Genomic DNA, 12,682 nt, shown 5'->3' with positions numbered 1-12,682 from the left:
GGGAGTAGCAAGAGTAATTTATTACTTAGTACATAATACATTAACTGGATTGTAAGCAATCTATTAAAAATATTGAGCAAACATGAATTTGTTCTTCTAACTACCTGAGCAATAAGGGAGGCAACTTTGCTTTGATCCAACTGGGCATTTATGCGTTTGTTCTTAAGATGATGAGGAGTGTCTCTACGATGTAACCTGTTGGGCCGCGTACTTTTATCTTCTTCCTCCACTTCGAAGCCAACATGTTTCTCATAGTCATCCTGTTCACATAAATTCTTTTATCATTTACTATAATGTATACTTGTCCTCAACAAATTTTACTGTGTGTGAAATAATGCAACATGAAGCGCAAAAATAATCTGCAACTCAATAAGCAAATAAAAGTTATTACAGTAGGTGCAGATATATTTTGTAAAATAATGTTCTATATTATATGTGTCGTATTTAACTTTAAATCATTTACCTCAAAAGATGTGCAGTAAATAGTTATAATGCAAATAACTGAGATGAAACAATATGGATGACTCATTGAATCACTTGATGTAGTAGTAGTAAACATAGTGGTTGTAAAGAACACATTTATAATGCATGTTTCCCCTGCATGCAGAACAACCACCTATGAGAATTTTGAACAGTTTTACAAAAAGACGGGGGAGGCAATAACTAGAAGGATCATGTCTACAGAATTACAATTTACATTTGGGTTTGTGTATTGAAGCAACAGGGGGGGGGGGGCAGGGAGGGGGGGGGGGTTTGAGGCAGGCAACAAAGAGACTGATGCCTATCTTACTTGGTCTTCCGTAAGTACTTCTTCCCCATCAGTCTCACTGTGCTCACGCAGCTCCACAGCATCACTCACAGTCACCGATTCTGGTCCTTCACTTGCACTTGGCTCTGCCTCAGAGACAGATGCAGGTGCTGTAGCTGGAGTGGGAAGAACAGACTGCACTGTTGTTCCTGGCCTCATCATTTCCTAAAAATAACATATTGACTGTGTACTTGCTGAGAATGTATGTATGTGTACGTGTATATGTGTGTGTGTGTGTGTGTGTGTGTGTGTGTGTGTGTGTGAGAGAGAGAGAGTGAGAGAGAGAGAGAGAGAGAGAGAGAGAGAGAGAGAGCGCGACTGAATTGAAAGAGGTTTTGCTTGTTACACAGAAACTGCAATTGTAAGTTCATAGAAAACTTATTGTTTAAATACCTTGATAATACTACACATTAAATGAACAAATGACTGTTTCATTGAGAAGCAGCACATTGTTACCTGCAGTGAACTGTATGTGTCTCCGATTTAAGCTGTGTCATTACATTATTTTTCTATTCCTGCTCAAGTCAATGATTACAAAATTTGCAGAATCTTAATTGTTACCTTTCATGGGCATATATAGCCGTGCAACCCATACTTGAGAAACACTAATATAGAACTTACAAGGCACTTAGTGTAGAAGTAAACAATGATAACTATTCACATGCTGAATGAGGAATTTCGGCACAGCAGGTTTTGTTTTCTGGTCCTTTTAATGCAGAGTGCAGAAACTGTATATTGGTAGACGGCCACTAGTATAAACAAGAATTCAGACTGCTAGAGGAGGGAGGAGCAGTGCAGGGAAAAAAAAAAAACTCTGCCTCTCTCTCGCAGTGCAACAGCCTACAACCATGATCTGCAAAAGTAGAACTGAAACATTGTCACAGGAATCTCTGATCCCTTCTAGTGTTGTGAGGGTTTTAATCTAAATCCATGATGGACAAGGTTTAGTCTTTTCACTCATTTCAAAATAAGAAAACAACAAGCAAAACCCAGGTTTGGGGAATAACTACTGCTCAATTCCTTGTTAAACGTTGGCAGGGTATTGTTAACCAGGTAGCTCAGGGCCTCTCTCTAGCAGTTTTCAATGTAACTAAATTTCAAATCACCCACTACCTAAAACTGTTATGTCAGCCCACTTTAAACCAACCTCCGAGATTCAGCAAACAAACATACACAAGCATTTATTTGTTCTCAGATGATAGGTCCCACGACTGAGTACCAAGTTGCATTACGTGGCATGCATCTTATACAAACCATTCAACAACCAGCAATTGTCTTGGCACCAGATCATTGGGTGCACTGATACACGTCATTGATTTGTGCACTTTTCATTTTGCACACATGTTTATACATACATTATCTTTTCTAATTGGGGTTTACTAGATGAAGTGATAAACCAGTGACCAAAAATTGGTTACATTTTCAATATTTAATTGCTGAAAAATAGTTCATCTCGATACAAATCGATATGAAACACCACCTATTAGGTAACACTGTGTTTTCTGTTTTGAGGAAACATTTTCCTCTATATTCACATTAATCACAAAACGTGAACTTTTCAGGTCCCTATTTAGAACAATGACTTTTCTGGGGAAAAAAAGAAAAAAAGAAAAAAAAGGAAGAAGTGTTATGCTTCTACTAGAAACAATTATACTTACACTGGTAAGGATTATTCAGGATAACACTGCTGGAATAATATTGTTCTTTATATACAGCAATGACTATCCAGAAATGTTGCATGGTAGGAAGAAATTACCTTTCTCAATGGCAGCAGCAACATAATAACAAATAAACACCATAATACCTGGTACAGAAAGAGCAAAGAAATCCTTCAAGGAAGTTTCCTGATAAATGTGCAATGAAAACCAACATTGAACACACAGGAAAGAAAAAGCATGAACTACATCTGCAGAGGGGTAAACACTATGAAACTAAAAACATATAATAAGACCATCCTTAAATACAAGAGTCACAGTGGATATCCCTGTGAAGCCATTCTAGTGGACTTTCAAAAGGCATAGGATTCGGCAGACCCTGATCTCCACCATACGAGAACTGAACCTAGATGAGAAGTCCCCCAGACTGGCCCAGACCACTCTGAGGAACACCATGTTCAAAATCAAATTTAGAGGGGTCTCTCTCTAGGAGTACAACCGTTTGAACAGGAGTTACACAAGGTGATGGCCTCTTTAATTGTGTGATGGGGAAAGGACTTTCACACAACCATTGGTAACTGCAATAAAAATTGGATACGAGGAAGATAACCTCAATGTACCTTGCCTAGCCTTTGCAGATGAGCTGGTCTCGTTAGCCAACAATATACAGGAGCTTCCTCGCCAACTACAAAGCCTCTACAGCATGCAGCTAAGATCAATTTGAAAGTCAGTGTACAAAAGACTGAGTTAATTACTAACATAAAAGAAGCCCTGTCTGCAATTCCACTGGAAGGCACCACCATTCGTAAAGTCCCAATAGTCAAACATTTAGGACAGTTGGGTCGGCAAATGAGAGTGAGAACTTGGCAACAGATACCAGATGTGCCACATTGGAGAGGGTCTACCACTTCTGCATGAACATTTGTATCTCCAAGTACTTATCTAAGAATCTCAAACAATAAAATTCAACAGTAAGGCTATTAGTACTGTATGTTTCTGAACACCTCTTGATGAGCAGGTGATCCACTCAGGAAACTAGTGATCATGGAATGAAAAACCCTAAAAGAGAACACTAGGGTGAATAAGAGAAGAAGATAGCACTTAACACTGTCAGACAATAGTGAACTGTACCATCTCCAAGAAGATATAATCACATCTATCAAGAAAATGTAACTGGCCTTCTACGGACATTTGACCTGAGTCACTGCAGGCTCATGACTAGGATCTTCACCACGACAAGTAGAGGGGAAAGAACAAATGTATCACCAAAGGGAAATATAACCTGGAGCAACTTTAAATTCCATTAGAAACCATCATACAAGACCAGTCCATATTCTGACAGATTTCTCTACAAGAGGTAATCCCAGTGTCCCTTAGTAGTGAAATGAGCACAGGAACCAACAGACCAAAGAGGACAGAGGAGAGGAAGCTTGCTCACAGGCAGAAAATGAAAGCTTTCTGGGCAAAGAAGAGACAGAAGACCCTAGTAAAGAATCTAAATAAGTCCCATGTTCGTAAGTAGACCCAAATGAAAAGAAGAAGAAGGAAATGCTTAGTGGTCAGAATAAGAGTGACAACTATGCAGGTTGTCCAATCATTCTATGGGGTATTACATATTTTTATTTTTTAATTCTAATTTTTCTCTTAAATTTTCATTTGCAATGTTCAAGCACAATTCATTGCAGCCCACACACCAAATAGAATCATTACTCAAACAAAGGTTGTTTGTTCCCATGGAACTTGCAACATTGTAAGTAGCCAACAGGATCATGGGGGAGGAAAGAAGTATCTGTTGCCTGTCATCATCTGGAGCATCAAATCCAGACTGGACTCTCCCCGTCATTGGCTTTGAGCTACCTTCAATGTTTACAGTCTCCTCTCTCCCCGTATATTTCAAATTTTGTTGTGACACTAAAGCTATTTGCCTAACCACCATGAAGCACTGAGGGTCTTACAGGGCAACTCGGGTATGCTCATATTGTGTGTGTGTGTGTGTGTGTGTGTGTGTGTGTGTGTGTGTGTGTGTGTGTGTGTGTGTGTGTGAACTTTCAATTGAAGTGGAATGAATGAACAATGATGTAGAGCCCTAAAAAGATTGACTAAAATAGTAATTGGATTCATTACAAACACTTGTTTCAAGAAAGGAACAATGGAAAGTCGACAATGGAACAACAACAATATGGAAAGGGTAGTGCAGTAACTCAATGGTTATCTACCACCTATATCAGGCACAATTCAGGTCACCATGGCAAGTTTCTGCACATTATCATTCAAACGGCACACCTGCAACTATGCGAGGCAGCCACAAGTGGCATCCCAGTCACTGACTGTGATCGTCAGGCCCACAGTGCACGTACAGCACAACACCAGTGGCTCCTGATGTGGTTTTTCTGCACTCGGTTTTTCAACACATGCTTTACTCCAGCAGTAGGCACAAATGGCCTTGTTGGAATGGTTGTTGGCTATGGTTGACAAAGGCTCAGCCACCGGCTGCTGGGATGTTTATGAGAAGCAGCTTCACTAACATCTTGTGGCACTATCGGTGATCAACATGGAGGTCTGTAAGGCTCTTTTCTTACTGTGGTTACCCTCTCGTATTTATCACTTACTGTGCTTGTCACATCCTCTGCAAGAACCAGTGTTGCTTTCTTTTGACAATACGTGTAGTTTGCTGTTCTCCTATCACCATAAGCGCACGCATGTTGTCACTGCACACGACAAATTCTGCCAATGTCGCAAACAGCTACTGCAAATGTATCAAGTTCAGGTGGCCAAGTTTTACGTAAAAAGGCAATGTCAGTAAAGGTGGACAAACGAGTGTCTACTACGCAGATGTAAAAATACATAAAAGGAATAGATCTACTTACATTTGTTTGTCTACCTCGAATGACATTGCCTTTTGACATATTCCTTTCATATTTTGGGTAAATTATGACACAGATAATTATATGTATCTAGATCTGTAGCACATTTCTGGATACTCAGCTCATAACTTTTGCCCTCATAAGTGGATTTATATCATCCACACCACAATCCTGTCTTTAATACATGACAAGTAGATTCATTCTTCACTTCTGGTCCACTTTGCCAGTTTGTTTCTCTGAACACATCACATCACCCTCTGTCCTATCCTGTATAAGGGCTTTCCACTTCTCGATAACTTTGGTTACAACTTGTTCCATATGATATTTTGACACTTCCTACACAGAGGGAATTTGTCACAGTTTGGTTCACAGGTGGTACCTTATGAATCTGTGATTAATATATTATTTTAAAGTAACATTAAATTTGTGACAACACAAACAATTTACCTTCCTATAGTACTCTTCAATATACAACTGTGACGGTTTTGCTTCAACTCATTAACAGGCATTGGCATTACATTTTAATTGTTTGTCAATATGTGACACTGTAGTTATCTAGGAACAACATGTAATTTTGACCTCCAATTAGTAGGTTCACTTTACTACTATACAGCATAAGTATACTGTGTTCCCTAGTTTATATTCATACAGTGCACAACTGTTCTCTCATTTTATTTCTTAGTTTAACATTAACTTTGAAGTTACACATTGTACAGTTTGGTTTTTGTTAAATGTTTACCACATATTACCACTGTATTTAATCCATCTCTTAAATGTCATATGTGCCACTGTCTACACTTAAAAAACCTTCATGTGTTCTTGAATGCTGCAAAATTTTATTTTATTTCATTTCCCATCTTAAGCCTGCTCAATCTGTTGGTGTACACAACAGACAAAGCCACTCATCATCCCCAACATTGGGTTCTGTTCTTGCCCTGGTACAACTATGAGATCCATTACCATCCCACGCCGCAGCATGCAAATGCAGATGCCCTGACCCCTCCTGTGACCACCAGCAGGAATTCCATTGATTTCAACAGGACACAGAGGTGAGGCATATGCAATGGCTTCCCCATCACAAATTCTCGTATTACCTCTGCTGTGGTGGCGAGTCCATTAGCATGATACAACATGGGTGGCCCGACCGTCTGCTGGGCCAGGCATCGGACCCACTTCAGAGCTTTTGTGTGTTGTTTCATCACTTCTCCCTCTTGGAATGGCTTTATTCTCCTGTCAGCAGAAGGGTTTACTTCCCACATTGTGGTTCCAATGGCTCTGCAGTGAGAGTTTCTCCGCACATAACTGTTGCACACCACCAGGTGCTTTGGCCAGACATCGACTGGCAGGTGGAACACCTTGTCACAGCCTGCTTTAAATGTTCGGGTCAGCATGTGGCACCGTGCACTTCTTTTTTATACCATCAGCTCTACACATCCTTGGGAAGGAGTCCATACTGATTTCACTGATCCTTTCTTAACACTTTCTGATTATTGGCAATTCATGCTTTTTCTCATTTTTCCTTATGCTGTTTGTTTCCCATCTGTGACAGCAGACATACCTCTCAAAGATATTCTCCACAGACAGCTTGCCTTGCATGCTCGTTTCACACCACAGTCCTCAGTATGTGGTGCAATCTTTCCAAGACGTTTGTACTCACAATGCTTTTCACCATGTCCTAGCACCTCTCTTCCGACTGAAATTGAATGGCAAGGTGGAACACCTTGTCTGAACACTTAAAAGAGACAGATATGGAAGAACACAGAAGATTTCCATTTTATTTAAGTTCATATACAATGATGACAAGAATTCTACTGAGCTCCTGTGGGTCTGTCAACTGCAGATGCTGCACAGCCTCTTGCTGAAAGCATGTATCCCCCAGTGCTGCCAGTTCTGTTTACACAGGGCTGGTTATACCCACCTACACCAGCAGTCGGGACTTCTTCAGTTCCAATGGTGGGTTTGCTTCCTGTGGAAGGTGTTGGCACCTTGCATTGCGATGAGCACATACTGCTATCAGTGGGGATGGAAGCTAGGTCTCCATCACAAGTCTGTCCTCTCCATTCCACCATTGTCATTGCTCATGCTGACATACCTCATCATGGACTCCGACATTTAACGGCTCCCACACCTCTGTTGCTGGGTCTGTCTACCGGTCACCCTGAGGACCAGGGTCAGAAGTGGTGCCCTTGTCCCACTCACTTTAATCTGTATTACATTGGTCTGAGTGTATTAGGAACTTCTCTTGCCTTTGGCTGCCACTCCCACACCGCCAAGGACGCCCTGGATGTCTCTTCAGTCACAGCTATCTGGACAGCAATGCCTGGTCCTTCTCCCCGCAACAGACCCACCATGTACAACAGACATAAGTAGTGCCAGTACAGCAAGTGTGGTGTGCACCAAAATTCAAACACACCAAAATTCAAACAGTGCACCTGCAAATACCCAAGGTGGCTACCAGGGGCAGTCCAGTCAACAACAGCTGTAACCAGATCTGCTATCACGAGATGTTGACAGCATCTTTATACGGGCACACAATGGCTTCCTGGCCCTCACTTTTTAAATGTGGTTGATGCATGTGAACTACTTTCATGTATTCCGCTTGATGTAATTCCATGACCCAGTAAATTTGACCTCTTTTACAGCTGAGTGTTTCCTTGTGTTCCTGGTTAGAACTGACAGATTGCCACTCAGTACATGGAGGCGGCACTGAGACACAAACAAGCACAATGAGAAAGAGTGACAGAAATGTTCAGCATTCAGTCTACGTCCTTCATCAGAAGTATAAGTACACATGTCCACGCAAGCACAAGTCACTCACGTATAACCACTGTCATCTTTGGACGCAAAGGCCCGAGTGCAACTGTGTCTGACCTGAGCAGCAATGTAGCTAGGGCAGGCAGTGTGGGTATGGAAGAGGTGGGGGCAGGGAGGGGGGGTGGATAGCTGAGTAGTGGTGGGGGAAAAATGATAGTGCCGCCTGTGGCAGCATGCGAGGGCTTTGTGGAGATAGGAATAAGGCTGCTAAGTGCAGCACAGGGTGCTATGATTCAGGGCAGGGGTTGGAGGAGAGGAATAGAGAAGTGGAAAGAACTATAAGAAGCGATCAAAAATTTCCATTCGAAGGCCTTTCAGTGCAGAATCTGTATGCCTGTCAGCAAAATCACCTTGGTTCCTGAGGTAATCATATCAATGACACACTACGTCAAAGACACCAGTTTGGTAAAACAGCATGTCCTGCTGCATGAAGAGGTCCGCAACTGCCCGATACATATCTTTGTCACATAGGCATTGATGGTCCTTCAAGGCCTGTTCAAACAAGAGCCATAGGGGTGACAATTGCATGGGGGGAGCAGGATTATACGATGGGTGCTCGAGTGTCTCCCATATGAGTTGGTGTAGCTTCTGCATTACAACTTTACGACATGGAGATATACGTAATTATGAAGTAGCAGCATTCCACAATGATGGTTTTTGTCAGATAAGCTGCCCCATACACATTCTTCATTCTCCAATGGTGTTTGTCGTTCAACAGTCAAGAAAAGAATAAGAACATGTTGGTCCTGTTCCAACACATTTGCTAATAAGGTCACTGTAGTTCATCTTACCGCATTTACCACACGCAGACATGAGTACCACACTAATCCCTTGCCTATGTGTCTGTGCTTATAACCCAACAACAAAATCACACTTTGTTGTACATATGCTGCTGCAATGCCCTCAAATAGAAACTTTTTAATCACCCCTTATATGTATGTATGCTGGTGGGATGGCAGGCTTGTGGAGTACTGGAATGGCAGGAGAAAATGGGGTAAGTAATTAGAGGGTAGGGCTGGGAGGGGTTGAGGCTGAGCATGTTACAAGAACAAACAATATGTTGCAGGGAGAGGTTTCACCTGTGCAATTCAGAAAGCTGGTGTTGGTGGGAAGAATCCAGATGGCACAGGCTGTGAAGCAGTCTCTTAAGTGAAGCAGCTCAAAACAACACTTCACTTTAATGATTGTTTTACAGCATATTCTATCCAGTTTCTTCCAACCAACACCAGCTTTTCTGAACTGTGTACATGGGAACTCTCCCTGCAACAAATTCTTTGTTCCATAACTGCCCTGTCGTCAACCTTTGCTAGTCCCTGTCCACCACCTGTCTATCCCCTACCATGCTCCCACTACAACACGCCTGTCATCCTACCAACTTATGTACATAGCCCTTTCTCCTTCCTTAATTCTTTCCTCTCTCCTTCCCACTCCTCCACCTCCCTCCCTCCTCCACCTTCCGCCCCCCTCCTCATTCCTTGCACCCCCCTCCCCCATTCCCATTCCCGATGTCGCACCTAGCAGCCCTATCCTGTCCCCACCACGTCCCTGCACACTCCCACAGGCAGCATTAGCAGTTTCCCCCACCCCTCACATCTGCTACCCCTCCTCTTCCTTATCACAAGTACCCACCCAAGCTAGACTGCTGCTCAGCCTTAGAGCTCAGAGACAGTGGTCATGTGTTTGAGTTGTTGTGTGAATGTGCATATGTTTTCTAGTTTTAATGAAGGACACAGTCTGAAAGCTGAAAATTCTAGCATTCTTTTTCACTGTGACTGGCTGCAGCTCAATGCCTAATCTATGTGGTTAGTAGCAGTCTACCCTTTCCATTCAGTCGTTTAAAGATATGGGTATTCAATTGCACCATGTGAGCATGTTTCTCAACATTTATTCATGTTAAGTACAAACATAGTTATTATTACATTAACAGCTTTAGCTATAATCGCAGAACTAGAAGTCTTCGAAGTACACTTGCTGACAAAATAATTATGTAATTGTACTGCACAACAAATAGACCAGAGAGATTAAAGAGCTCAAGCTAAAACTGAAATATTTAGAAGGCAGTTACAGTGTATGCCTCAAATAATGCATCAATATAATGGAAAGGATAGTTATTACTCTTCATACAGCGGAGATGCCGATTCACAGAAAGGCACAACCAAAAGACTGTCTGAAAGTTAGCTTTCAGCCAACAAGGCCTCTGTCGAACACACACACACACACACACACACACACACACACACACACACACAACTACAGTCTCTGACAGCTGGCACCACACTGCAAGCAGCAGCACATTATGGTAGAGGCAACTTAGTGGAGGTAAGGAAGAGGCTGGGATGGGGAAGTGGGAGTGAGAGCAGGGTAGGGGTTGTGGTTGGCAAAGTGCTGCTGGGATTTTGCAGGGAAAAGGTGGAAATTAGGGTAGCTAGGTGCTGTCTTTAGGTTAGATGGAGGGCAAGGGAGAGAGTTTACAGGGTGGATTGGTGGAAAGAGAGCTGTGCAGTGCCGGAATGGAAACAGTGAAGGGGCTAGATGAATAAGGACAATGACTAATGAGGGATGAGGCCAGGAGGGTTATGGGAACATCAGATACATTGCAGCGAAAGTCCCCATTTGCGCAATTCAAAAAAGTTAGTGTTGGTGGGAAGGATCCAGATGGCACAGGCTGTGGAGCGGTCACTGAAATGAAGGACGTCGTGTTGGGCAGTGTGCTCAGCAACAGGGTGATCAAGATGTTTCTTGGCCATAGACTGTCAGTGGCCATTCATGAGTACAGACAGAAAGGTGGTTGTCATGCCCACATAGAATGCAGCACTGTGGTTGCAGCTTAGCTTGTAGATCACATGACTGGTTTCAGAGGAAGTCCTTTCTCTGATGGGATAGGTGATGCTTGTGACCATATTGGTGTAGGTGGGGGTTTGCACGGAACAGATCTTTCATCTAGGTTTATTACAGGGATATGAGCCATGAGGCAAGGGGTTGGGAGCTGAGGTTATGTACAGATGGATGATAATATTGTATAGGTTTGGTGGGCAGCAAAATATCACTGTGGGAGGGGTCGGAAGGATAGTGGGTATGACATTTCTCATTCCAGGCCCAGACAAGAGGTAGTCGAAACCCTAGCAGAGAATTTAATTCAGTTGCTCCAGTCCTAAATGGTACTGAGTTACGAGGGGAATGGCTCTCTGTGGACAGACGATGGGACTTCCGGAGGGGTTGGGTGACTAAACATAAGGCACAGGAGATCGCTTTTTGTAGAAGGTTGGTAGGGTAATTACGATATGTAAAGGCCTCAGTCAGACACTCGGTATATTCCGAGAGGTACCACTCATCACTATAAATGTGATGGCCATGGGTGGCTAGGCTATATGGAAGGGGTTTCTTGGTATGGAATGGAATGGGTGGCAGCAGACAAAGTGGAGGTATTGCTAGTGGTTCGTAGGTGTGATATGACAGAGGTACTGATATCGCCACCTTTGAGGTGGAGGTCAACATCGAGGAAAGTGGCCTGATGGGTTGAGCAGGACAGGTGAACCAAATGTGGGAGAAAGTGTGGAGGTTCTGGAGGAACATGGACAGGTTGTCATAACCCTCATTCCAGATCACAAAGATGTCATCGATGAATCTTAACCAGGTGAGGGGTGGTGGGATTCTGGGTGTTTAGGAAGGATTCCTCTAGATGGCCCATGAAATGGTTGGCATAGTTGTACCCCAGATTAATTTGTAGGTAACGCCTTTGAAGGAGAAGTAATTGTGGGCGAGGATGCAATAGGTCATAGCAAATAGGAAGGAGGTGGTTGGTCTGGAATAAATCGGGCACTGGGAAAGGTAGTGGGGATATTAGCGTAAAGGGAGGTAGCATCAATAGTGATGAGCAGGGCACTGTGTGGTAAAGGAACAAGAACTGTGGAGATTCGGTGCAGGAAATAGTCAGTATATTTTATATAGGAGGGTAGATTGTGGGTAATAGGCTGAAGATGCTGGTCTATGAGAGCAGAGATTCTCTCAGTGGGAGCATAGTAACAAGCCACAATTGTTGCGTCCTGGGTGGTTTATGGACTTCACGAAGCACATAGACGATAAGAGTGCAGGGAGTGTTAGGGTGAGGAGAGAGATGGACTTTGCGGACAGGTTCTGGTTAGGCATAAGGATTTGAAGAGAGAGTGGAGATCCTGCTGGATTTCTAGAAAGGGGCACAGAGGCAAGTTTTGTAGTGGATGAATCCGACAGCTGGTGGATTAATAACTGCTTCACAGCCTGCACCATCTGGATCCTTCCAACCACCACTAACTTTTCTGAATTGCAGAGGTGGGAACTCTCCAAGCAATATACCCTAGGTTCCTGTAACCCTCCTGGCCTCAACCTTCGTTAGTCATTGTCCTTACCCATCTAACCCCTTCCCTGTTCCCATTCCAGCACTACACAGCGCTCATTCCACCAATACACCCAGTGTTTTTACTTCTGTCATTTTCCGCTAACCCCCCCCCCCGAGCTTCTCCGCTATATGGTGAGTAGCAACTATCCTTTTTATTATATTGTTA

General features: G+C 43.0%; 1 protein-coding gene across 8 annotated transcripts in view; it reads right to left on the bottom strand.

Annotated features, from left to right (window-relative positions):
• Positions 1–12,682, bottom strand: part of LOC126253889 (protein lap4) — a 564,085-nt gene that overhangs the window by 223,144 nt on the left and 328,259 nt on the right. For all 8 annotated transcript variants that reach the window (XM_049955263.1, XM_049955269.1, XM_049955268.1 and 5 more), the window contains exons 14-15: positions 791–973; positions 105–260 (exon numbers count right to left, since the gene is read on the bottom strand). In XM_049955263.1, coding sequence (XP_049811220.1) covers positions 105–260; positions 791–973 — 339 coding nt within the window. The remainder of the gene's footprint in view (positions 1–104; positions 261–790; positions 974–12,682) is intronic.

Source organism: Schistocerca nitens, chromosome 1 (genome assembly GCF_023898315.1).
Source record: "Schistocerca nitens isolate TAMUIC-IGC-003100 chromosome 1, iqSchNite1.1, whole genome shotgun sequence".
In the NCBI taxonomy this organism is placed as follows: domain Eukaryota; kingdom Metazoa; phylum Arthropoda; class Insecta; order Orthoptera; family Acrididae; genus Schistocerca; species Schistocerca nitens.
The sequence above is the reverse complement of the archived record's forward strand: the minus strand, read 5'-3'. Positions and strand labels throughout refer to the sequence as shown.